The sequence below is a fragment of the Paroedura picta genome, chromosome 15 (genome assembly GCF_049243985.1).
Source record: "Paroedura picta isolate Pp20150507F chromosome 15, Ppicta_v3.0, whole genome shotgun sequence".
NCBI classification, from domain to species: Eukaryota; Metazoa; Chordata; class Lepidosauria; order Squamata; family Gekkonidae; genus Paroedura; species Paroedura picta.
The window spans coordinates 20,076,705-20,103,869 of record NC_135383.1 but is presented as its reverse complement, the minus strand read 5'-3'; the positions used below and the strand labels follow the sequence as shown (position 1 = coordinate 20,103,869).

The window sequence follows — 27,165 nt, the reverse complement described above, 5'->3', positions numbered from 1 at the left end:
TACCATAGCCCCCCCAGAATTGATGATGGGCACTAGGACATATGCCTTAAAAAAAGGAATTAAATTCATGGACAATTGATCTATCAGTGGCTACCAGCCAAGGCAACTAAAGGGTACTTCCATATCTAGAGGCACTGAATAAGTCTTAGGAAACAATGTCAAGGAAGTCCTTGGCTTCTACTCTCTCACACAAGGTTCCCCAACATGATGCTTGTGGGTGCCATGGTATGCATGAGGTTTTTCAGAGTGGGCAGAGCCACTGTAAGGCAGGGCTTGTTACTGGCTGTCCTCATACAAATGAAAAGATTTTCCATAGCAGCAGTAACAGCTGCAGCAGCTGAACGATCAAGAGGACCGCTAATCACCTAGAATTGTAGCGTAATTTCCCCTTCAAGCTTTTTAATCCCATTCCCTTCTTTTCCCGCTCTCTTCTCAAGCTTTGCTTCGTTTCCTTTTAGTCCTCTTTTCTTTTACAAGAAGAGGTATTGTGTTTGGTTCTGTGGAAGCCATTTTGGGGTGGCACCACTCTCTCTCTTTCAAATCAAATCAAATTTATTTCATACAGCACTGTGGCCAGATAAAACAGATAGCGAGAAAAAACATTTCACAGTAGAAAATTGCAAAATCAGGGAGCCAGTACAAAATTTAAAATATATAAAATTGTATAATTGATGCGTACATTATAAAAAATGCATAGTAAAATACTTCTAAAAATCTTCACAAGCTTAAGTTGTCTTTCCCGTGTGCTAAGCACATGCACACAAAATTTGGCAACCTGCTTAATGATATGGCCACTACTATTCCACAGGAGGAATTTTACTTTTTCTTTGTTTGAACTGGTGGAGGAATTCCTGAGTAATGTGAGGATGAATTTATTTCTCGCAGAGCTAAAAGTAGGGCACCTTAAGAGAACGTGTTCGATTAACTCTATCTCCCCGGCCACTCTCTCTCAAAAATTCAATAGTGCCCACAGGCTCAAAAAGGTCGGGAACTCCTGTTCTAATTGTTGACCATCCAAGGCAACTGGCTGTCTGCTGTGTGAAACAGAAAGCAAGTCTGGATAGGCTCTTCTTACACTCTCATGAAGGCAAACCGTTTGTTTTTGGCAAATGGATAATCAGAGCCATCACTCTGGCACCAAGGAAGGCAGACTATAAAGTAAATGAACAGAAGTGGTTGTTAGCTGGGGATGCTCAATGGACTCTGCACAACTCCTCCCCAAAAGAAGCTGGATTTGCAATGTTTGAAAGCATGTAATCTCAGAGCTGCATGTTTGGCACTTTTGCCTTCCTTGTCCAGAGTCTCTGCTTGTTTACATCTGCTCTGAAGTCAGCAGCTTGTGCAGCAGAGATGTCCCATCTGCACATCCTGTCAGGGATAAACTGAAGGTTCTGGCATCATTTCCAGAAGGCTCAGTTACATATCTTCAAGAACAAGCAGTTTTCAAACTTCAACTGATACAGTATTGTTCACAAATAATAGATGAGGTTCTTCTATGGAAGGCCTGCAAACCGAGACGGGGCTTTAAGAACTCCTGAGAGAGCTGAAGTTTGACACTCAAGATAAGAGGCAGTTTAATTGTTGCATAGATGGAGGCAACACACAAGAAGGTCTTTATACTGCAGATAACAATACAGTTAAAAGGCCAGAAAAATACCCAAAGAGGCACATCTACACAGTCGTCATAAAAGAGAGCATTTATTAGTGCAAACAGTCCTACCCAACCAAGGAACACAATCCTTCTGCAGAACAGTCTATATCCTAAATAATAGAAGACAACAGTGAAAGGAGAAAATGCAGCTTGACAAAACGGCAGAGTGGATGAAGGAGGGCCGGTTCGGCTTTGCTTATAAACAGGAAATGTACAAGACGCTGTCAAGAACAAGTGATTTTAAGGGAGAAAGCTTAATACAGTAGGTTGCAGGCACATTGTGCATTGGAAGAGACAAAAAAGAGCATTGGAAGAGACAAAAAAGGCTGTATAAAGAGGTGATGAAGGGCACAGCAGGAATAACCCCAGGAAACTGTCCCTAGAAATTCAGACTGCCCAATAATTCTGAAGTTTATTACCCTTGCACAAGGCTTTGTTTATGTTTTAAGGTGATTTTGTTCTTACTTGACCGGCGGACCCCAAAAGCTAGGAGACCACTGCTCACCTATGTAGCATTTATTCTTGGTGCTTGAAGCTGAATCCAGCCAAAATGGAGGCCATGCCAAGAGGCTGATGGTGAGGATCCCTGTTCTTAATGGGTTTAAAATGACATCTGTGACTTCTGCCAGTTGTGTGAGCGTGATTTTGAACTCCTTCTTGTCAATGGAGGCCCAAATGATGAATGCCCAAATGATGAATGCTTAGCATTCTTCCGTCTATGACAAGCGCAACAACAAGCACCTTACCTCTCAGCTCCTACCCTAGCCAGGGTGGTCCTAGCCAGGGTGGTCACTCCTAGGCTAGACTTCTGCAACTCACTCTACACAGGGCCTCCACTGATGCTGACTTGGAGATTTCAACTAGGCCAAAATGTAGCAGCACGACTCCTTACAGCAACTGAGTGGAGAGTGCTTGCCCAGATGTTGTTCTGAGAATCTCAGTGCTCTTGGGGGAATATAAGGGAAAAGGCAGTCCCGCAGGTATGCTGGTCCCAGACTGTTTTGGGCTTAAAAGGTTAAACCAGCACCTTGAACTTGATTTGACCTCTGATCTGGAGCCAATGCAGTTGATCAAGCACCATTGCTATAGGTGCTCCATAATGAGTCCCTGTCAGGACTCGTATAGCTGCATTTTGGACCAGCTGGAGTTTCCAGAGCAGTCTCAAAGGCAGCCCTATGTAGAATGAGCTGCAGAAGTCTGGTCACACTAGCTAGGATCACACTAGCTAGGCCCAGCTCTGAAAGTTTTCGTGAAAGGCTGGCGAAGATGGAAAAATGCCAGGCGGGTTGTCTTCATGACTTGGGCTTCCATTGTTAATGAATGACCCAAAATCACACCCAAGCTTTTGATGGTAGAAAAATAAAGATGATGATGATGATGATTAATAACAACAGTTATTCCAGTTGATATTTTGTTGTTATTGTTATATTGTTTTTTAATATTGATTTCGATAGTGTTCTATGTGAATGTTCAAAAATGTTTTATGTAAACTGCCCAGAGCCATAGGGAAGGGCGGTATAAAAATATAAATATAAATATAAATAAATAAATAAACAAACAAACAAACAATAACAGTGGGAGAGCTTCTGGAATTCTGGCCCCACTGGTGGTCCTCCTGATGGCACCTGAGTTTTGGTCACTGTGTGACACAGAGTGTTGGGCTGGATAGGCCACTAGCCTAATCCAACATGGCTTTTCTTATGTTCTTATTTATTCTGCTGCTTATCAGGGATCCATCTTGTCCCTCATACCAATTATCTTTTTCATGAAATCACTGGGAAAGATCATCAGGAGATGGACTGGGTGCAGGGATTGTTATTACTCCAGTGCTGAAAAATCTGCATTGGCTGTCCATTAGTTTCAGTGTTCAATGCAAACTTCTTGCTCTTACCTCTAAAGCTTGCCACAGCACTGCTAAAGCTGTTCTAACTGAACAGTTATATCAGGACTCTCTCAGCCTCACCTCCCTCACAGGGTGTCCTGTTGAGGGGAGAGGAAAGGGAAGGAGATTGTAAGCTGCTTTGAGACTCCTTCTGGGTAGAGAAAGTGGCTTATAAGAACCAACTCTTCTTCTTTTGAAGGACTCCCATACTGTCCAGTGCACCAGTTAAGCTTGGCTTAATAAACCCTGCTCTCTAAGAGGTGTGAGCCCGAGCTATGAGACATAGGGCTTTGTCAATAGTGGCAGCTCCCCCTTGAAGCTTGGTTGGTGCCTATAGTCCTCTCTTACAGACTCCCAAACAAAGCAATACGGTTTTCTGAGACTTCAAGGGGTTAATCTTTTAACACCCAGTGCACAGTAGACCAAAATCTGTTATTTGTTTTAAATTTGTCAATGATCAGCATTTTTATGCTCTGGCCTGGTTTTTAATGCTGAATTTGAACATTTTTTGCTGTTTGACACTTTATTATGCTTTTTTAAATAAGCAGCCTTGGGCAGATTCCCTAGAGAGGTTGCATAAAATTTTACTAAACAAATATGAAGTATTTCCTGACACCCCTTCTGAAATCAAAAGCATCCCTTCTGAAAGTCTATCTCCATTTTCTGGGAAGACTCAGTAGGTTGCACACAAAACTGAAGTAGGTATTTCACATCCCCCAAGGCTGCAACTTTTCTACGGCCACATGTATCCTCGTACACAAAGAGAAAGAACAGGCAACGTCCACTCCTTGGGAATGAAAAGCTACAGAATCAATAAAGAGTTCAAAGCAGGCTTTAACAGCTCAAGACTTCTGCATATTCTTATATGCCCTCAATCCATTTACTTAAAAACCTTCTGCTTGTTTATGTGCCTAATGGATCAGAAGAGTGGCTCAAGTGAATTCTCACGAGGAGGAATGGTCTTAGTTGCCATTAACTGATGCAATTACCTAGGAGGGCAATTAATAACACATACAACCCTAATGAGGTTGTAATATCTAAATGAAATGCAATATCTAAATGAAGAAGTTCACATGATCTTTTGTAAAGGATGGTTATGATGGATAACCCCACGCCCCCAGGGAGAAAACTTGGTACTCACATTTTATACTTCTTGGAGATGTACCAAGTGGCATCTAGGAACGAGCACCTCTATGCCTTTATCAGCTCTAAAGACATTTTCAGCAATAAGGCAGCTACAAGCAGAGGCTCGATCTGGACACAGAGAAAGCTAACAAGCGGCTGAACTATAAAAACGGGCAGCAGGAGGAAACTACGTACTGCCCCAGTTTATAATGATGGATGGTGCATGACTCTGGGAACAGGGCTTATACAACTAAGACGAATGTGCCACTCTGCAAAGTAGGCATAAGGACCACGGTGGAGTAGGAGTCTTGAGAGAAAAAGGCACAGAATATATATGTCTGGCTGGCTGGAGGCAGTGACGAGCAGTCTGAAGCTTAATCCTTCAACGACAGAAGTTCTGTGGTTTGGTAGGAAAGGTCCAGGTGAGGAAGCGTGACCTGCCTGACCTGGATGGGGTGCAAATGTCAGTTGCACACTCAGCCAGGAACCTGGGCATGACCTTTTATACCTCCCTCTCTGTGGAGGAGCAGGTCACAAGAGTAGCTCAGCTGGCGTTCTTCCATCTGCATCAAGCTATGCTGCTAGCACCCTACCTGGCCCCAGAGATTCAGGTGATGGTCACTTCTAGGCTGGATTTCTGCAACTCACTTTACATGGGTCTACCCTTATCTCTGATCTGGAAACTTCAACTGGTGCAGAATGCAGCATCCAGCCCACACTCCAGCAGCTGCACTGGCTACCAGTTGACTACTGAATCAGGCTTTATGTGTGTGTGTGTGTGTGTGTGTGTATATATATAAATTACTTCTTGCCAAGAGCTTGGGGCAGGATTCAACCTTGTTGAAGTGTATCTTTAAAACAGAATTCATACTCAAACACATTTAGCTTAACCCTGACCCTATGCCCTTACCCAGCCAGACTAAACACTCTTCCTGCAATATCAGTAGTCTCCTGAAACTTTTTCAGCAGAGCAAACAGTTAACAAAACAGGGGCTCAGCAAAAGAGATAATACAAAGGGGGACCAGACCTTTAGAAAGCAAAACAATTTTGCAATTTCTCCCAGTTGCTCATTCCCTAAAGCTCCCCCCCCCCCTTTACAGCATTCTTTGCCCCTTCCCGTTGCCCATCTCTCTGCTCTAAAAGGTCAGTTTCAGAAACAATACCCTGGAATATAAGAGAAACTTGTTGTATCAAGCAATGGCCCATCTAGTCCTACACTCTGTGTTACAGGGTGGCTAAAACCCAAGTGCCATCAGGAGGTCCACCAACAGGGCCAGTACTCCAGAATTCCTCCCACCGTTGCCCTCCCAAGCACCAAGAAGACAGAGCACCACTGCCCCAGACACAGTGTTTCATGTTGTGGCTGACAGCCACTGATGGACCCTTGGTCCATATGTTTATCTAATCCCCTCTTGTAGCTACCACCACTGCAGCAGTGAATTCCACCAGTTAATTATTCTTTGGATGAAAAAGTGCTTCCTTTTATCTTTTCTAAGCTTGTGGTGCATTAATATCATTGTATGCCGACAAGTTCTTGTACTGGGAGAAAGGGGGGAAAGTACTTCTTTTTCTACCTTCTCTATTTCATGCATAATTCTGTAAACATCCAACATATCACCGCTCAATCATGATTTCTCCATGCTAAAGATCCCTAACCTCTTTAACCATTCTTCATAAGAAAGGTGTTCCATCCCATTAATCCAGTGGTTCTCAACCTGGGGGGTCGGGACCCCTTTGGGGGCCGAACAGCCCTTTTTCACAGGGGTTGCGGCAGGGCAAGAAGCTTGGCCAGGGAGGCGCCATCCACACAACAGCCTTGTGGGGTAGACAGAGATCGAGCATTCATCTGTCTGGAGCAGCAGAAAAGAGAGAGATCGGCACAGTGGGACAAGAGGCAGAACTGAACTGAGAAACCCGGGGGGGAGGGAATATACACAATCATGAACAATGGATCTTTCAGTTTAATTTCTGTGAAAGAACACTTATATCATTTTATGGTTGGGGGTCACCATAATATGAGGAACTGTATTAAAGGGTCACGGCATTAGGAAGGTTGAGAACCACTTTATTGATCATTTTAGATGCTCTGTTCTACACCTTTTTCCAATGCTATCTTATTTGAGGTGTGGTCACCAGAACTGTACACAGTATTCCGAACGAGGCTGCACCATTTATGATACTGGGTCATTATGGGCCATTATGAAAGCAGCTGATTTGTTTTCATTCCCTTTCCTAATAATCCCCAGCATAGCATTGGGGCAATCTAAAATAGTTCTCAAATTGCACTCCAGAAGCAAATGGTTAACATGGATAGCGCGCAACAAAAAGAAGGGACATCAGAGATGCACACACAAAAAAAGAGGGAGATCAAAACGTTTTCGCAAACCAGGCTGGACTGTCAGACACAGCACTTAGCTTTCAATGCCTGCAAATGCTTGGGGGCGGGGAGATAGCGGGACCAAGAGAACACAGAATCTGTTCATGCCTCGACTGGAGGTGTCACATAAGCACCTCGCAGGAGGCAATCCACCTCCCTCTTTGTGGTGAAAGGGACAAAGCGTTCAAGGTCAACGCTTGTTTCAGGAAGGGGGGGAGAGAAGAAAAGCAGCCATCATGATTCCTTCGACCCCTTCAACTCCTCACCAATATCCCACCCACTAACTGCATTTTAGTATTGCATTTTAAGTAATTTTTAAAACGATGGTCATATATTTGATATTTTATTTTATTTTATTGTGGTGAACTGCCCCAAGCCCATATGGGGAGTGACCGTATAGAAGTATAACAATAATAATAACAATAATGATGATGCACTTCAGCCTAAGCTCCAGACCCCCCCCCCAAGCAGAAAAAGCCTCCCCATCGGTCCCTCCCCTTGATCACCTGCTTAGACTCCCTTCCCCATCCCTCTCTTGATCTGCACCCCCACTGGACCCCCTCCCACCCTGCTTTGACTCCTGCTCCTCAGGGGGATGATCCCCCTGGACCCCTCCCCCTTTGACACCTACTCCTAAGGGGGATGATCCCCCTTGGACCCCCACCCCCAGCTTTCATTCCTGCTCCTCGGGGGGATGATCCCCCTGGATCCCACCCCCGCTTTGACTCCTGCTCCTCAGGGGGATGATCCCCCTGGATCCCACCCCCGCTTTGACTCCTGCTCCTCAGGGGGATGACCCCCCCTGGACCCCACCCCCGCTTTGACTCCTGCTCCTCAGGGGGATGATCCCCCTGGACCCCACCCCCGCTTTGACTCCTGCTCCTCAGGGTGGGGGGTGATTCCCTCCCCCCGGCGACTGTTAATGGCAGGGACCCCGGGGGACTCTCACCGCCGCGGTGGGAGATGTGCCGGCAACGGAAGCGGTGTCGCTTGGGTCGGTGGAGCAAGCCCGGGTATTTGAGCAGGAGCGCCGAGGTGAGGAGGTAGCCGCCCAGCGTGGAGAGCACATAGAGGGCGGTCGACATGGCCCTCCCCTCCGAGGCCGGGAGGATGGCGGGATGCTGAGCGGCGGCAGTCCGAAGCAGCGGCGGCAACCTCGCTCGGCTTCTCGCGCTCTCCCGCGGCCGGACTGAGGGAGCCGGAGCGCCTCACAGCGACGCAACCCCCGCCCGGCCCGGCCCCCTGCGCCAATGCGCAGGCGCCACACCACGGAGAACAGGTGAGGAAGGAGGGCGGGCGAAGAGGGGGTCGCGAGCGCGCTCGCCCCGCGGATTGGCCGGGGCGCGCGCGGGCCGGGGAAGCGTCTGGAGGGACGCCGAAAGGAGGAGGAGGGCGTATTATGGTGACGTCAGGCTGCTCCGAGTTGTCTCGGCCGCCCCTTCTCCGCCCTTTTGAAAAATAGACCGTTATAACGGCCCCTTGTCCCTAACCTCGTTTCTTTCTATAAAATGTGAGTCCAATGGCCCCTTTAAGTCCAACAAAGATTTATTCAAGGCGTGAGCTTTCGAGTGCAGGCACTCTGCCTCAGACAATGCACAAGGAAGCTCGCGCCTTAATCTTCGTGGGCCTTAAAGGTGCCATTGGCCTCAGATTTTGTGGTGCTACTTCAGACCAACATGGCTACCCACTTGAATCTATCCTTTCTTTCGTTGTCATAATGGTCCCTTGTCCCTAACCTCATTTCTTTCTACAAAATTTGAGTCCAATTGTGCATTGTCTGAGGACGAGTGCATGCAGTCGAAAGCCCCTGCCTTGAATAAATCTTTGTTGGCCTTAAAGGGGCCATTGGACTCTGATTTTGTTGTGCTACTTCAGACCAACATGGTGACCCACTTGAATCTAGCCTGCCTACCTGCCTTCCTTTCTTCGATCCCTCCCTTCCTCCCCTTGTTCCTAACCTAATTTCTTTGTCATAACGGTCCCTCGTCCCTTCCGCCACTGAAGAAAGCCTGTTTCTTTTTCTTTCTTTACATGATTTATACCCCACCTTTTCCCTCTGATCCGGGTCACCAATGCAGCTCACCATTTAAAAGCAAGCATCATAAAAAAAAAAAAAAGCCATACAAACTTACACCAAGTCAAGATACTTGGAGAGCATCATACCCTGGTGAGGTCTATCCCCTCCGTAAGCCCACTCTCTCCACCCCCAAATCTCCAGGAATTTCTCAGTTCAGAGCTGGCAACCAAGGAAATGCCAGGTGAAACAAGTCATCTTCAGTGGCAGAAGGGGATAGGCTAAGGTGACCAGATTTTAACATTGGTAAAGAGGGACACCATTGATCGGGAGGGGGGGGGTGTTCTTTATTAAAAATGTGGTCTATATGGAACAACAAAAATTTTCATTATATATATATATATATATATATATATATATATATATATATATATATATATATATATATATATATATATATATATATATATATATATATATATATATATATATATATATATATATATAAATTGCAGCAAAAGCATAATTTGCCAGGTGCCCCCAGATGTCCCTCCAAAAGTGGGACAATCTGATCACCTTTGGATAAGCAAGTCTCTGACATTACAACAGAAAAACAATCTTGACAACCTGCATCCACAATCATACATTCCATTTCCTGGAGCCTTCTGCAATGTACCTCAATTAGCAACACATAATTAGTGTCATTCTGCACACCAGCTGCATCATAACCAAGAGGTCTGTGGTGCAGCAGAGATGCTCACTTTGCAGGAAGTATCATGTGTGACAGACAGAACACTTTCCTAAGAACCCTTCCCTGTGAAGAAACCCCAGTGGCCTGATCTGAGTCAGATTCTGGGTAGACCTGCTAAGGATTGTTATTGAAAACTTTCTGAAACATCTTGCTACTTCAGAGACCCAGTCAGCTGGCATGAAAATAAATTACAAAACCCAATTCCTCTCTAGTTCTGAGAGGGAGGGCTCTTTTTAAATAAAGAAACGTGCCTACAAGAATTTATATAGCAGCTGACCTCCTTTACCTTCCCTTTGAAAGTTCATTTTTTAAAATTATTTTAACTTTTTATCCTCCTGCCCCTTCACTCTGCTAAAGAATGAAATAAAATTATTCCATAGAATTTACCACTAAATACTACATTTTCATCTGCTTAGTCTAGCACCAAAGTGAGTGAATTTCCCACTCCCGCCTTAAAACAATTAAACACTTATTCATAATTTGAAAAGCAAAAGAAAGGACATATTTTACAACTGACTACTTCAAATAAGTGATCACTATAGCAAATTCATTAAAAAAAAACCTTACTAGTTAAAACTGTGATAATTGATAGTAACTAAAAATATCCCTAGCCTCTAAAAAGAGGACATTTTTATCAGTTGTTTTTTAAAAAGATTCCAAAAGAGGGCATATACCAAAAATAGAGGGCATGTTCCCTAAAAAGACATGCATGTCTTAAAAAAAGGATATTTAGTAACCCTACTTATTCAGGATTAATTAACTTTGGGGGTGTGTGTGAGGGGGAAGGATTAACTCAGAATAAATCATCCCTGTTATTAATGTGACACGCACACCAGGCTAGCTATGACTCAGTAACCTGGAATAAAGCACAAATGCAAGTTAATGCATTTTTGTGTTTGAATTTTTTATAGAATGACCTTTACCTATAACAAGGAACTAAACCGATCTATTAACATAACTGCTCCAAACAATCATTGCTGTAGCTGGATGCTGTGATTTTTCTGAGAGATCAACCAGGAAGACACTTTTTCTACAGAAAACAAGAAAATCTGCATCATGGTCTGACAAACATAAATGTTTATTCCCAGTAAAGTTTGATGTTATTTTCCCATATTTAAAATTATTCTGCCAAAAATCAACAACAAAAAGATAGCCAAGGACATAAAATTTCACTTGGGGCAAGAGAGCCCCCTAGTAGGTGGTATGCCACAACTGCAACTGTGGCAATTTCACTCAAATACTTCTACAGGTAAAGATCAGAAGTGAATGGCAGATGACATTCCATAGTACGCAACACATTCATGGGAATTGTAGTCCATGAACATCTGGAAGACCACAGGTTGACTACCCCTGCCCTAGAGAACAGATCTGTGTTAATTTTCATGCCCAGCCCTGCCTCCAACAATAAAAACGCGGGTTTACAGTTGACTAAGGTGAATGAGTCAGCATTACACCAGGCCAGGATGGTCAATTGCAGTTCTGTATATGAAGATTTATTCAAGGTGTGAGCTTTCAAGTGCATGCCGTCGAAAGCTCATGCCTTGAATAAATCTTTGTTGGTCTTAAAGGTGCTACTTCAGACCAACATGGCTACCCACTTGAATCAGTTCTGTGTGTGGTTAAAGGTAAAGGTAAAGGTATCCCCTGTGCAAGCACCGAGTCATGTCTGACCCTTGGGGTGACGCTCTCCAGCGTTTTCATGGCAGACTCAATACGGGGTGGTTTGCCAGTGCCTTCCCCAGTCATTATCGTTTACCCCCCAGCAAGCTGGGTACTCATTTTACCGACCTCGGAAGGATGGAAGGCTGAGTCAACCTTGAGCCGGCTGCTGGGATTGAACTCCCAGCCTCATGGGCAAAGCTTTCAGACGGCTGCCTTACCACTCTGCGCCACAAGAGGCTCATTGTGTGTGGTTAGAGTTGCTTAAAAAAACACATTTCAATGCTTTTCCCTGGGATTGAGAATTAATTCCAGAGTTGAGCAATTTAAACTCAAAATGTTAACATAGTATCCACTGTTAACCTAGTTGCTGCTGTTGTTTTCAATTTTGCCACTTAAGCTTGTATTCACACACTCTCCCCTTGAAATATATGTAGGCTGCATTGCTTATAGATGATAAAAGCATTTTTCCCAGGTTGTCTTAATTTGATCTTAATTATTTTTTACAAATATGCCAGGGTTTGATCTCTTACTTTTAAAGGTATCTTTTGGATCAGATCTTTGCTGAAGAGAATTTCTTCTGCATTTCACTATCACGTGGTCCATCTGTTGAACTGGGGGAGGAGGAACAATCAGCCAAAGTCTTTGCTTGGTTGTGAGCAGGCAATGCTTAGTTGCAAACCACAGATAAACAGGAAAAGGTCTTTTCCGCAAAGCTGCACAGTCCCAGGCTGTCTAATCACTCAACATTACGGATCAAACTTTCCAAGGTAGATTATGAATTTTCTTGGTATCGATGGGTTCTAACCCTTCTGGAAGGTCAACAATTCAGTAGCTGCTATAACCTTGATGGGACACAGCAGCAGCTGTAATTAATATAACATTCTGGTTGCCACACTTTTGCAGAATCTCTTTATTCAAACTTATATTTACTTTTTTTAAAGATTGGCCATCTAAAATGATCAGTGTTTCATTTCCTTCATTTCCATCATTTCAAGCACGGGAGGTCTCAAAAATGTCAACCAGCAACACAGATAATCTTAACATGGCAATTAAAACAGAAGGGCTAAAGTAGGCTTACCTATGTGAATTTTCTTCCTGCCTCTCACCCTCCAAGTGCCAAAGGTAAAACTGAGTATTGTGGCAACTTCCTCTGCTAGAGAGAAATGCTCTGGACCAAGATAACATGTTTAAATATTGATCAGCACTTACTGTTCCTACTGAAGCAGTTTCACCATAACAAGTTCTGTCAAATAAAATACTCTGCAGAAGGAAACTTAACAAATAAAATACCTTTCACTATTGGTGTGAAGCAAGGCTGAAGCTTAGCCCCGCATTTATTCAACCTCTTCCATAATGACTTGCCTGCTAGTTTGGAAAAAGTGAACCATCACCCACCCCTACTTGCTAAAAGCCCGATTCCAATCTTAGTATACGTAGACGATACAGTAATTCTCTTAAGACCGTGAGTGGGCTTTATACACTATCTTCATACTTTCATTAACTAGCGAAAATCAGTTAAAAATGAACTTTGAAAAGACCAAGACAATGTTTGGTTTTTGTTGTTTTGCTTGTTAGCCTTTCTAAATATTTCCCATCAAATTCATCCTGGGGCAGGTTCCAACAAATTCTTCCCCCTAAGAGACTGTGTCTCCCTAGGTGCAAAGTTCCAGAGACGCTAATTCATGTACTGTTAGAATGCTCAAAATTTGCTTATCACTGATCCTTGATAGTCAACCATCTGAAGAAATCAAGTCTCCTTTGTGCATATAAGAAACATAAAGATTATGGATAAAGATTATGTTAAGTGAGACAGATCGTGCATCTATTATGCTTCGATCCTGTCAGCCATTCTGAGAGAACCCTTTGGCTTTGAGCTCTGTAGCCGCATAAAATGTAAATGTTATGGTTTTATCGATTCTTTATTCCAATAAAGTTATTCTATTCTATTCTTCCTCTGCTGGGGATGGAAGAACAGAAGCTGCTGGATCCTGTCGCTTTCCAGGTGGCCCTTAAGTTATTACCAGAAGACCCGTTGGGCAGTTCCATCAAAGCCTTAATTAAACTTCAAAACAAGAAAGGTCATTGAGGGGGTTGACTTGAAGACATGAACAGTGACTATTGTGTGACTCATATTTTGGGCATTGCAGTTCAAGGAGGACCTTGACAAGTTGGAGCTCGTTCAGAGAAGGGCATGTAGGATGGTTGAGGGGTTGGAATCCACGCCTTATGAGAAAGGTTGACAGAGTTGACTATGTGCAGCTTGGAAACGAGGAGAGCAAGGGATGATATAATAGCTGTGTATAATTATGTAAAAGGTAGACATGTTGAAGAGGGGGCCAACTTGCTTACTGCAGCTTTAGAGACAAGGACTAGGAGCAATAGGTTCAAATTATGGGAAAAGAAGTTCCACTTAAATTTTAGAAAGCATATTCTGACAGCAAGGACTATTTGTAGATGGAATACGCTGCCCCTGAGGGTGGTGGAGTCTCCTTCATTGGAGGTTCTCAGGAGATAAGATGAGCACACTCTCAGGAGTGTGTGCTTTTTACATCCCTGAGAAGGTGGGGGGGTTGGACTGGATGGCCCTTTGCGGTCTCTTCCAACCCTGTGATTCTGTTTCTGAAAGCTCATACCCTGTGGCAGATGTTGTTAGCCTTTAAGGTGTTACTGGGCTCTTTTCTACTGCTGCAGGCAGACCATCATGGCTACCCACCTTGATCTCCCTCCCCTTCAGGCATTTGTCCATGGAACAAAACTTGATAACCTAACAAACCCACAGGACAATGAAGCAGCATGGATGATGGATGTCTACAGTGTACAAAGAAGAAACAAACATGACCCACAAATGGCTACCAATCATCTCCAAGCCTATTCTGTGGCAGCGAGAGGCAAAAAGGCACTTTTCTGCCACTACAGTAGCTTCTCCGTTTAGAAAGCAATAGGATAGGATGACAAGCAGGGAGACATCTCAGCAGCCCACCATGCTCTTACTGTGAAGCGCGCGGCAGATTAAATTGCTGGTTTGTTCATTATTGATAGTGACCCCGAGTGATGTGACCTTTTCTCTCTTGAAAATAGTTGTAGACCACATTTTAGATTTTTTAATTGGACAACACAAGCATGAAAAAAATCCATATCACAGCTTGCCCTTGACCTTTGCCCATCTGGGCTTATTATAGTATTTATCTGAAGGGGAGGGATTTGTTGGATGCAGTACTCTTCTCCTTGAGAGACAGCATGGGCCCAATTAGTTTGAAGGAAGTGGTTCTGAGACCATTGGTAGGGGGAGGGGGGGGCGCGGGAGAATGAATCTCTTTGTTCCAGCTACTGGCCATTAAAAATTTCCACTTAACCTGTATGGCAGGTTACATACGTCTGAATAAAACCCCATTAAAACCCCAGACATAAAATCACAATTAAAACCCCATTAATCACCCCAAACATAAAATCACAATCATAAAACCAGAAGGAAGAAGATATGGCGGAAAAACAAACCCTCACTATTCTCAGTCCCCCCCCCCCAGAAAATATCTCATAGAGGGGGTGGGAGGGGAGAGGGTGCAGATGTCACTTTGGGGGCAGATGCTCAAGAGGACAGTGGCAGCGCAACTACAGGAGTTTTTGATGGGATGAAAGCAAACCCATTTCATTTCAGTTAGGCTTCTGGCCCAGATACAACACTGAAACCTCTTGGGTAGTTCTGCTGGACAATCTACAGTAGAACAAAAAAGGGATTACTGCTACTCTGTAGGTACCCAGCTTTTGATACTATTGACCATGACATCCTTCTGGCAGTTTTGGAAGTGGAGGGTTCAAGGTATTGCAGGACTCTGCATTGCCTAAATGTTGTTGAGCATCTATAAGCTGTCTGAGAATCTGGGTGTGGGGCAGCACCAGTTTAGTGATGACACCCAGCTGGAAAAAGTTCAAGCAGGTGCTGACGGGCTAGAGGAGGCTAAATAAACTAGAGCTTAATCCAGACAAGACAGAAATGCTGTCAGCCAGGGGGTTGGACCATGATAACAGTCTGTCCACATTTCTGGAACTAGGTTACACTCCTTTAAAGCACAGGGGGCACTTTTGGATCTTGCCTTATGCAATGCCCAGCTGGCAGCTGAGGCTTGAAAGTATTTCATTCCACCTTTGGGAGGCATTCTGACGGCACCCTTTTGGGCCAACTGTGAGCTAGCTCCACTGTATACACATGGCTGTCTAGGAACACTGCTCAAGAACTTTGCCTGGTCCAAAACCACTGTGACAAAAGCACTGATGGAGCATGCCATAATGATAATACCATCCCTGACATGCATGATCCCTGGTTTATTTTTGGATGCAATTTGAAGCAGTGGTTTTGACCTTTAAAAAGCCCTACACAATCTAGGCCCATGGCAGCTGAAAGACTGTCTACTCCTGTATAAAAATGTCCTTCAATTGAGATGTTCTGTAAAGGGCCTTGTCCAGGAGCCTCCATCTTCTGAACTGAAGCAAGTGGTAACTTGCAACCAGAGCTTTTTAGTGATGGCCCCAGAGTTACAGAATTCTCTCCCGCTTGAGTTCACTCTGTGTTTTGGCTTCACTAAGAGGATACGAATGTTTTTCTCCTTACCATACAATGTATTTGTATTATTTATTTGGGCATATAAATGTAAAAGAAGTTTTGAAAAGCTTTTAAATCTTTACAGTCCTTCCCTTGCACTTATATGCCCCCTTGAGTTTGTCACTGGAACACAGCAGGTTACAAGTGTTCTTAGCAAAGAACATGTAAAACGTGCCTGAGAATTTCCTTTGCCTTCAGCATGTTTAGAACCAAGATCTTAGTGTCAAGAGTCCAGTTTGAAATCCAACTATGCAGAAGCCAATGTATTTAAATAAATAATTTCACAGCTCTGTTTCGTCATTTATTTCCACTCAGATGGCTATTACTCATCATGCCGCCACGATCCAGAACCTTTGTTTATCCATTGTATAGTTGTTCTACAAATCAACTCTTCCTCCGTAAATAGGATTGTAATCTCCTAGTTCCTTTCCCGCTTTTCCCCCTAATTCTGATCCACAGGTTTGTTCTGGCTTAAACAAACCTGCCTTCAGAACATGTCTCCTCCTACCCTCAGCATCCTTTTTGGCACACATAGAGAGTTTCAAAATTGTACATACAATGGTTTCATGAAATCAAAACAGTGATTACTTTCCAAATCCCAACAGTGAGTAATCAAAATCCATCATACTTGTTAGAGGATTGCTGGGGAGGGGGGGAGAAAAAATAATTTCCAAAACTAATACAGTCTTTGAAGTCCAACAGCTGCTGCTATTGTACCACAGCCTTTAGGATTCCTCGAACCACCTTGTAAGTCATCAACTGCTGGTTTTCTTTCGGAGGAAAGCAGGGGCCCCGTTCCGTCACATAAGCGTAAGGAAATCGAAGTACCCACAGTCCGTCGGGAGGAAGAGTGATTTCTTGCTTCTCCGGATAAAATACCGGGCAAGGAAGGGGCCCTGGTTGGACCTGGAAGGGGTGGGAGTAGAAAGAAAAGCACACAGAAAATAGCACCAACAGGTGAATTTAGCAAAGCCATTTGTTAAATATATAAGCAGGGGATGGGAGGACCACCCACCAAAAAGCAGGTGAGGGAGGCAATGAAAAATCTCTGCTTCTCACCTGCCTTGAGAGCCCCAGTACCAGTTTTCGTTCACAAACCAGAGGCTGCCTTCTTTACAGGGCTGTTGCACAAATTACTAAGAGGAGTCCCAGAATATGCGAGTGCCCACAAACATTTATACCACGCTTTCTCAACCAGGGTTTTGTGAAACCCTGGGGTTTCTTGACAGCCTTGGAAGGGTTTTCCAAATGGGTGGGAGTTAGTTAATTTTTAATATATTTTTAAAATTTGTTAAACATTTATCAGATGATATGAGCATATATGGTCATGTCAACCCATCCACCCCTCCCAAAATGGCCAATGATGGGCCTGGAGGGGTGAGGAAGAGGGACGTGGGTGGGCATGTACACAACAATGCTTCCCAACACATTCTGCATGATCACGCCACTTCTGGGCTTTCTCGAAGGCTGAAGAAGGTTTCAGGGGTTTCTCAATGGTGAAAAAGTTGAGAAAGGCTGGCTTATACCTTGAATAAAACTTCATTGTCTTAAAGGTGCCACAACTGAAGTTTTGTTTTTATTATTATTATTATTTATTATTATTATTAATTGCCTGCCTCTCCCCAAAGGCTCGAGGCAGGTTACAACGTTAACATACATGGACTCCTCTCAATACTCCAAAACAATCCACAAATCATTAAGTGTATTTTATTACTGCAGAATTGTGATGCCGTTCTGGTGTCGTCGTCCAGTGGTTTTTCAAACTATCTATGTTCAGGGATCCCTTTTCACACTGAATGTTTAAAGAGGAATTCCTGCATGTCTCTCGTGGATTCCCGGCTTATGGGAGAAGATTCTGGGGCAAGCTCAAGGGATACCCATTCAGTTCCTAACCTGGATAGAATGGGACAAGCTAGCCTGATCTCAGAATTGTCATGGTGCCCTTGGCTGATGACATGCCACTTATGTCCTGGCTAGCCTAAACTCCCAGAATTCTCCGGTGTCTCTTGCTTGAGTACTTTTCCTCCCCCTCCCACACCTATCTTCCCAAACTATGAAAACAATCAGCTGCCAGAGGGCTTATCTAGCTTCAGGAGCTGGAGTGTTGAGACTATTTGCTGGATCTTTCCAGCTTCTAGGTGCAAAACTGTAAAACCTCCTTTGAAGATTTGGGGACAATGACGAGGACTACAGTAATGTGGCACCAAATATTTGCCTCTAGCTATCTTGCTGTTCTCCAGCCTTATCGAAGCCTGTTTCCCTAATATACTCTCCCAAGGAAACTGCCAAGACTTTCCAGTCTGGGTTACTCTGCATTCGCTTTCCTGGGTTAGAGTCTGCGGAGGGCTCTGACAGGAAGCTAAGCTGGGCTGACCCTGGTGAGTACTTGGAGGGGAGACCACCAAGGAAGCGTAGGGTTGCTACATCGAGGCAGGCAATGGCAAACCACCTCTGCACATCCCTTGCCTTGAACATCCTAGGGTTGCAATACGTTGGCTGGAACTTGACACTCCTTCCCACAACCATTCAGTTTGTACCTATCTAGTATGTTTTTATCCCACCCTTCCTCCACCTAAATCAGGGAAGCCTAAGCATTTCTGTGGAACAGCTTGACAATTAGTGTTCACCAAGAGACCGTCTCTTCTCCAGTGGTCCTACACCACACTGAGGAAACCCTTTCGGGAACGTGTCAGTCATTCTACAATCATTCCATCTTACCTGAGGGGTCAGGATGATCTGGAGCGGCGCATCAGGAACCACAACAAAAAGCCTCATCAGCTGAGCGTAGTGCGGCTTCAATCCTCGCCCCGGGTTGGATGACAAGATGTACAAAGGCATGTCCGAGTTGAGAGCTTTGATAGCCGATTCTTTCGGTCCCCCTCCCATCACCTTCATGACTTTCTCCGGCCCGGAACACATGAACCTCCGGCCACGGGCGTCTTCGTACTCAAACCCCACAAAGGCCCGAGCCACGTCATCCCGACGCCTTCCTCTTCCCATGACGACCGCGCTTCTCTTCCCGGGAATGGCCTTGTTAGGAGCCGGCCAGGAATTAGTGTCCAGGTCTCCCTCCTCCTCAGTCCTCGTCCTGATCACGATGTCCCAAGGCATCAAGTAGTTTGTCCCTAGGATGAAGCCCTGCTGGTCTAAGCCGGTGTGAAAGTTGTAAGCCTTGGCAGGGCCGAGTTTCACCAGCGACCAGCTGGAAAATTTGGGCAGGAGACCCTTTGGGCAGTTGGAATGGAGCATGCCAGGGAGATACTCCACCGTGGATGCCTGACGGTCTACCAAGCTTGGCCTCTTCTCACCTTTGGATTCTGCCGCCTGCCCATGGGCCTCTGTGGTGTCCCCTCCACCTTGCGGATCTGCAGGGTAGGTACCCAAACTATCGGTAGACTGGCCCAAGCTGAGCGCTAAACTCAGGCTCGTGCTTTCGCCTTGAGTTTGCGGCTCCTTCTCCTTCAGTTTCTCCGCTTCCCCTTCTGAAGGGCTGGCCGACGACTCGTTCTTGGCAGGGGCCGGGTCTGGTGTGCTCGGCTGAAATATGGGAAAGTTGATGTGATCCAATTTCCCGCAACATTTCTCCTCCAACAGCTGAAAGGGGGCAATGGAAGGAAAGAAGAAGGTGATATGGTGAAAATTTTCAATAAAAAGGTAGCAGTGTTCCTAGCAGGCCAAAGATCCCCAAAACACATCTGGATAACCAGCTGTTTTCCTTTCTCTCCTCCAGAGAGTATTCTGCTTGCCATTTAAAATATCCATTCAAAGTTTCTCTCTTTGCTTTTTCATTCTCAGACTTATCTCGGCTTGGTAAAGTCCCCCCCTTTCATCCCTATGATAGGCTATGAGATAAATTAGGCTGAGAGTATCAATCAGTCAAAATCACCCAATATGTTTTCTAGTTCAGCTGGGATTCAGCTCTGGCCTCTTACGAGCGGCAGTATGATTCCCCGCTTTTCCACATGCAGCCAGGTGGGTGACCCTGAGCTCATCACAGCCCTGATAGTGCTGTTCTCACAGAGCAGTAATATCAGGGTTTTCTCAGCCTCGCCTACCTCACAGGGTATCTGTCGTGGGGAGAAGAAGGGAAGGTGATCGTAAGCTGCTTTGAGACTCCTTTGGGTAGTGAAGAACAGGGTATAAAAACCAACTCTTCTTCTACAGATCCTCTAGAACTGTGGTCCCCAACCTTTTTATCACCAGGGACCAGTCAATGCTTGACAATTTTACTGAGGCCTGAGGGGGGGGGATAGTCTTTTGCTGAGGGACGTCGTCACTGCCTGAGCTCCTGCTCCACTTGCTTTCCCACCGGCACCCCTGACTTCCTGCCACCCGCTGGGGGGTGCTGCCAGCAGCAGCTGCTAAGTGCAATGCTGAGGGGGAGCCCCAGCCATGGCGGCCACTGGAGAGCACCAAAGGTGAGCCGGTGGCAGAGTGGCAGGGCAGCACCTGAGGCAGCAGCCGGGGAGGAGGATGAGGAGGAGCCCTGCCCAGGAGCAACTGATGTACGGACCAGTCCCGGTCCCCGGACCGGGGGTTGGGGACCACTGCTCTAGAACATAGGCCCCCGGGACCAACAGAGCAGCAAAAAGAGTCCAGGAACTTCCCTTGGGAAACTACATGGGAGGAAAAACACTTCACATGTCCTGTCATTAGGCCCCTCTATTTCTGTTGCTGCCCATCTAGAGACCAGCTGAAAAGCTGATTTTACACTGGCCATTTCTCATACCATCTCTGTACACTAGTCAGAAGAAGAGTTGGTTCCTATATGCTGCTTTTCTCTACCCGAGTCTCAAAGCGGCTTACAGCTTTATCAGTGCTGTGCTGAGCCCCAGGTCATCCAGCTGGCTGCCTGTGGAGGAGGAGCGGGGAATCAAACGTGGCTCACTAGATTAGAAGTCTTCACTCCTAACCTAAGCCCACAGTTAAAAGGCACAGCAGTGTCTGTGACTGATTGTTTCAGAGGGTGGCTGTGTTGGTCCTCAGTATAACAAATTTGAATCCTGTAGCCTATTAAAGGTAAAAGATAAAGGTATCCCCTGTGCAAGCACTGGGTCATGTCTGATCCTTGGGGTGATGCCCTCCAGCGTTTTCATGGCAGACTCAATACGGGGTGGTTTGCCAGTGCCTTCCCCAGTCATTACCGTTTACCCCTCTAGCAGCAAGCTGGGTACTCATTTTACCGACCTCGGAAGGATGGAAGGCTGAGTCAACCTTGAGCCAGCTGCTGGGATCAAACTCCCAGCCTCATGGGCAGAGCTTCAGACAGCATTTCTGCTGCCTTACCACTCTGCGCCACAAGAGGCTCTAGTAGCCCATTAGGGATCAACAAAATTTTAGGGGTCTGAACTTTTAAGAGTCAAAGCTCCCTTTGTCAGATACAGCTCTTCTCAAAAGCTCATACCCTGAAAATCTTGTTAGTTCCTCAAACTCCACTGTGCTCAAATCTAGCTGTTCCGTGACTGCCTGGACATTGAAGTCACTATAAATAACTGGACATCTCTGGGCGCCAGTTTCCTCCCACAATTGCAGGCACCTGTGGAACAAGCACAATTGTGGTATAATGTTTTGGTTCTAGCTCAACAGCCGAAGACTGAGGGATAGTTAGCGAGCCTGAAAAAATTAAGAGGGAGAGTAATCTTAAAATACAAAACCCAGGCAAATTTTCTTGCCCACAAAACAAATCAGAACTGACCTAAAGTGGCGGGAAAATATGGCAGCAAGAGATACAGGGCACACATACAACCGTCAGCGCACCAACACCATACCTCAACACCCCAGAACAGCTTAACCCATCCCAAATCAAAATGGAACAACCCAAAACTGGGAAAAGATTCCTATCTAAACATCACCCAAGTAAATGGCCCCTTCATACACTGAGGCAGCCCCAAGAGGTCATAGAACATGATCAGGATGGCCAACCCATCCACAAAAGGCCTTCTTCTAATATAAACTCAAATAATCTAGGTAAAACCATACAAACACCAAAGCCCCCAAGTAGAAAGCTAGGGTATACACACACACTCTAGACCAGGTGTGAGCAAACAGTGGCCCTCCAGATGTCCATGGACTACAATTCTGATGAGCCCCTGCCAGCGAATGCTGGCAGGGGCTCATGGGAATTGTAGTCCATGGACATCTGGAGGACCACAGTTTGCCCACCCCTGCTCTAGAGGAAACAAAGAACACCTTATTATCTATATTACATTATGCTGAAATGTTAAGGGACAGTTACTGAACTATGTTGTATAACACAATTTATGTTCTCTGTAAACTGCTCAGAGCTGCAAGGGAGGGCAGTATATAAATCTAATCTACAGCCACATTTCTTTGTCAAGGGATGGAGACTGAAGGTTCTAATCAAGGAACAGAGGAGTCAATAGGCAGATTACCTGGTAGAAATCATAATTCGCTGCTTTGATGTCAAAGGGATCATCTCTGGGCGCCTGTTTCCTCCCACAATTGCAGGCACCAGTGGAACGAGCACGGCTGTTGTGGTACAGCACGGGTGGGTTCCGATCCGGTTCAGGTTTTTCCCCTTTGGGTTGAAACCAAACAGAAAAGTATTTGTTACTCCCCTTTGGAGAATTCAGTCCATCTGACCACTTCACTCTAGTCTTAAATTGCACAGAATTCAGCAGCCAGAAAAGCATACCTCTTGTCTCTTCCTACAATTTTAAAAAGCAAGTTTCTAGTCCTTGGTGAAAACACAGTGATCTAACAAAACCAATTTTTTCCCTAGAAACAATGAGAGACTTCCGGGTGAGCATTTGCAGCCATAGTTGTGTCTTTTAAAAACTGTATTACCACAGATATTTTGTACCAATCCCCGAATTGTTCAAATGGGTCCAGGGATTTTTAAAATTACCGAAGGTGAAGAAAAGTAGGGGAAATAATCAGAAAAATTAAATTTTGCCTACTATATGCAACTCACTAGGTTTTATGATTGGGTACCATGGCTTATGGAACACCATCTGCTTGGGATTCAGAAGGACCTAGGTTCAATCCCCGGCATCTCCAGTTAAAAAGTTCACGAAGTTGGTGCTGTGAAAGACTTCTCTGTGAGACCCTGGAAAGCCCCTGCCAGTCTGAGCATAATGGACGGATGGTCTGATTCAGTATAATAAGGCAGCTTCATGGGCATATACAACTGATGAAGTGAGTTTTGACTCCCAGAAGCTGATGCTGGGATAACCTTTGCTAGTCTTCACAAGGACATTTCTTCCACATATTTCACCAAATATTTCTTCCACATATTTCAACAAATGGAGAGCCTTCTTGGTGTAGTGGTTAGGAGCGCGGACTTCTAATCTGGCAAGCTGGGTTCGATTCCCCGCCCCCCACGGGCAGCCAGCTAGGTGACCTTGGGCTCGACACGGCACTGATAAAACTGTTCTGACTGAGCAGGAATATCTGGGCTCTCTGAGCCTCACCTCCTTCACAGGGTGTCTGTTGTGGGGAGAGGAAAGGGAAGGTGAATGTAAGCCACTTTGAGACTCCTTTGGGTAGAGAAAAGCGGCCTATAAGAACCAACTCTTCTTCTTCTTCAGTAATCTCAGGGCTCTCTCAGCATCACCTCCCTCACAGGTTGTCTATTGTGGGGAGAGGAACAGGAAGGCGATCATAAGCCGCTATGAGCCTCCTTCGGGTAGAGAAAAGCGGCCTATAAGAACCAACTCTTCTTCTTCTTCAGTAATCTCAGGGCTCTCTCAGCCTCACTTCCCTCACAGGGTTTCTGTTGTGGGGAGAGGAACGGGAAGGCTATTGGAAGCCACTGTGAGACTATATAAAAATAGTTGGGGGAGAAATGTAATTGACCTCATAAACCAGATGTTTCCAACACACTGGCCAGTTGGCATTGTGGTGTTCAGCTATAGTTTTCCTGGTGCAAAATGTTTTTAGAAAATGGGTATGTTCAGTTTGGGGTTTGTGCCTGGCAGGACTGTGGACTGGGATTTGGAGATCTGATTGGCTGAGCAAAAATTTTAAAGAAGTTGCTTCAGCATCAACTGCCAACACAACACAAGGATGTGAAACTAACCTGTGTGCCTGCAAGAGAATACTTCCAAAACAGTAGGTTCGTTTTAAAAGGCATCCCATTTAACAGAGATTGTTGCCTGAAACGTTGAAAAAATTACTATCATAGTTGAGCATAACCTCACCCCCGAGGAACTGGTTGGCAAAGTTAGCTCTGCCTCTGTGGCAGCCATTCTGCAGTTAGACCCACCACCCTGTGTCAGAATTCTGAAGGTGCCCTCAGGCTCGAGAAATTTGGGGACTCCTGTCCTAAACTCACCTGATTTGGGGAGCAAATGAAATTTGTGCACACAATGCTGGTCTGTCAGACTCCTCTCTTCGCACAGCTGGTGGCCGTTGCTCCAAAACTTGTAGCAGTCTTCATGCAGCTGCAGGGCGTACTTGTGAAAAGCCGGTCCCCGGGCGTGCTGGCTGTACACCCGCAAGGCCTGGGCCAGCTGGTTCTTATGCACCGTCATGGTGTAGTTATGAGGCAGGTTGGACTGGTACGCGCTGTGGGCCATCGGCAAAGCCTTCTGGCAGCGGTTCTCCGAGAACTTGGTGTCAATGTCCAAGTAGGCTTCCAGGACTTTGATGTTGCCCAGAATCTTGGTGGTCAGCTCCCCAGCGAGAGAAGAAGGGTCGTTGTCTTTGCCTTCAATGGCAACTTCGTACAGCTTGAGGGCAGTGGCCACCCACTTCTGGTAAGTGGGCAGTTCAAAGTGGGACGGCTGGGGGTTCCTGCCCACGCTGTCATCAAAGCCCTTCTTGCCCAGGACGAGCTCGACGTGCTGGAAAAGGAACTCTTTCAAGGTGCAGTCCACCAGCTGGCCAGAAGAGCCCGAGTTGCTGCTCTCCACGTGGAAGGACAGCTGCTGCCGTCCGTGGCGCATCATCTGGTACCTCCGGGGCCCGGCCAAGGAGGGCGTCAACATGGACTCCGCCTCCCGGGTGGTGCAGTTGCTGCGGAGCTGATCCAGCAAGACAGCAATGGGGTCGTCGCCCTCTTGAGCTCCGCCCGTCACAATATAGACAAAGGCTTGGTTGGCCGGGACGGTGAAGAGGCAGTTGATGCTCTGGTTGGTCAGCACCCGGCTCTTGCGGAAGATGCGATAGATCTGGTCCTCCAGGGCGTGCTGGAGCCTCCTCTTGGGAGAATGCTTCTTCGGGGGAGGCTTCTCCAGATGCCCACAGAGCTCCTGGCCCCTGCCGGGAGGGGGCTCCACCTTGAGGGCCCCGTTGAGCTGGAAGAGGAAGAGCAGGCGGGGCGGGCAAGGCCGGCAGTTGAGCTTCCAGTCTTTGCCGACGGGGCAGTCCTTGATGGCGGCCTTGAGGGAGGGCAGCACCTTCTGCCGCAGCACGTCCAAGGCCCGGAACACCCGGTCGTAGGTGATGTCGAAGGAGCACGTGGGGTGCACCATCAGGAGGATGTGGCAGACGGAGAAGAGGTAGAGCAGGCTGAGGCAGTGCAGTTTCTCCTGGTGCTTCCAGAACTCGTGGGCCTCCGCGTGGGGCAGCGGGCAGCCCCCGTGGGCGGGGTGCCCCCCGAGGCCCACAGGCCCCCGGCCGTCCCCCATGGCATCCAGGTCCCGGCAGGCTTGCAGCAGCTGGCGGCTGTCGCAGATGGAGGTGAGCACCAGGTAGAGCACCTTGCTCTCGGGGCTGTAGTAGGCTTGCAAGAGGTTGTAGTCCCCCTGCAACGAGGAGGAGGCGGCGGAGGAGGAGGAAGACGAGGAAGAAGACGAGGAAGAGGCGGAGGAGGAAGAGGACGAGGAAGAGGAGGACGGCGCCGGGGACTCCGCGGCCGGCTCGACGCCTCCGCCGCCCGCCGCCCGGGCCTCGCTCTCCGGCTGGAAGAGGGGGAACACCTGCCTGTCGCAGACGGTGTTCACCAAGGCCGCCTTCTCGGAGCACAGCTGCAGCGCGGTCTTGCCGAAGATGCCCACCACGCACACCTCCTCTTCCTCCGCCGGAGCGGCCACCCCGGGCCCGCCGCCGCCGCTGCTGCTACTGCTGCTGTTGCTGCTGCTGCCGCCCACCCCTCCGGGCGCGGCGGCGGGGCTGCCGGCGCTGCCCCCCTCCGCCGCGGCCAGCAGCAGATCCCGCAGGCTCACCGGGCTGTGCACGGGCGTGGCGCCCACCATCCTCGCGCCTTCGGAAGCCTTCCCCGGGAGCGGGCGGCTAGACGGGCGAGCCTGGGCTGCAGGGGCCGACTGCGCACGCGCGGGGAAGCACGCGGCAGCCAATCGCTTTCCGCGGGGAGGCAGAAACGGATACATTTTCGCTCTAGAACTTCCCCGGGGAAAGGCTTCGGTCCCGCGCATGCGCAGTTGTCCGCCTGGAAGCGGGCGGCCTTTTGGTCCGCCCTTCCTCTGCCGATGCTCGGCTTAGGGAACCGCGTGGAGGGTTGCCAACTCCAGGCGGTGGGATTCAGGGAGGCTGGGGCGAGAGATGGAGGTCCTCGGTGGGGCGGAAAGGAAGTCCATCCTCCAAGTTAGCCGTTTTCTTTCGTTGAACTAATCTAGTTAGTCGGAGGGGGGAGAGTCTGTCACTCTTGGGAGATCACCCCTCGAGACTACGAAGGATAGCTCCGTTTGTTAAGAATTTATGCAAGAAATTTTAACATGCTTTCCCCTAAATGATAGTTTACTCTTACTTAGACCTTGTAATTTGTAGCTAATGTTAGCTGTCTGTAGTTGTTAAGTTGAAAGTTCACTATATATATCACTATATATATATATATGTCTGTGTGTGTTTGTGTATGTGTGTTTGTATATGTATGCTTAATATTTATGTATAGATTATGTACTATGTATGATTATGACAGCCCATATGTGTATATTTTAGATAAAAGTACAAGTTGATATATAAGCATATGTTTATATATACATTACGAGCCTCTTGTGGCACAGAGTGGTAAGGCAGCTGTCTGAAAGCTTTGCCCATGAGGCTGGGGGTTCAATCCCAGCAGCTGGCTCAAGGTGGACTCAGCCTTCCATCCTTCCGAGGTCGGTAAAATGAGTACCCAGCTTGCTGGGGGGTAAACGGTCATGACTGGGGAAGGCACTGGCAAACCACCCCGTATTGAG

General features: G+C 46.7%; 2 protein-coding genes across 2 annotated transcripts in view; both read right to left on the bottom strand.

Annotated features, from left to right (window-relative positions):
• GDPD1 (glycerophosphodiester phosphodiesterase domain containing 1) overlaps positions 1-8,314 on the bottom strand; it is a 34,942-nt gene extending 26,628 nt beyond the window's left edge. The window contains exon 1 of the mRNA XM_077311237.1: positions 7,986-8,314. Coding sequence (XP_077167352.1) covers positions 7,986-8,121 — 136 coding nt within the window. The 5' untranslated portion in view covers positions 8,122-8,314. The remainder of the gene's footprint in view (positions 1-7,985) is intronic.
• Positions 8,315-16,348: 8,034 nt separating this feature from the next.
• On the bottom strand, positions 16,349-26,328 carry SMG8 (SMG8 nonsense mediated mRNA decay factor). Its single transcript, XM_077311372.1, has 4 exons — positions 24,357-26,328; positions 22,453-22,598; positions 18,779-19,654; positions 16,349-16,966 (listed from the first exon to the last, which is right to left on the bottom strand). Exons 1-4 carry the CDS (start codon positions 26,218-26,220, stop codon positions 16,769-16,771), a joined length of 3,084 nt encoding a protein of 1,027 aa, XP_077167487.1. The 5' UTR covers positions 26,221-26,328; the 3' UTR covers positions 16,349-16,768.
• Positions 26,329-27,165: the final 837 nt, after the last annotated feature.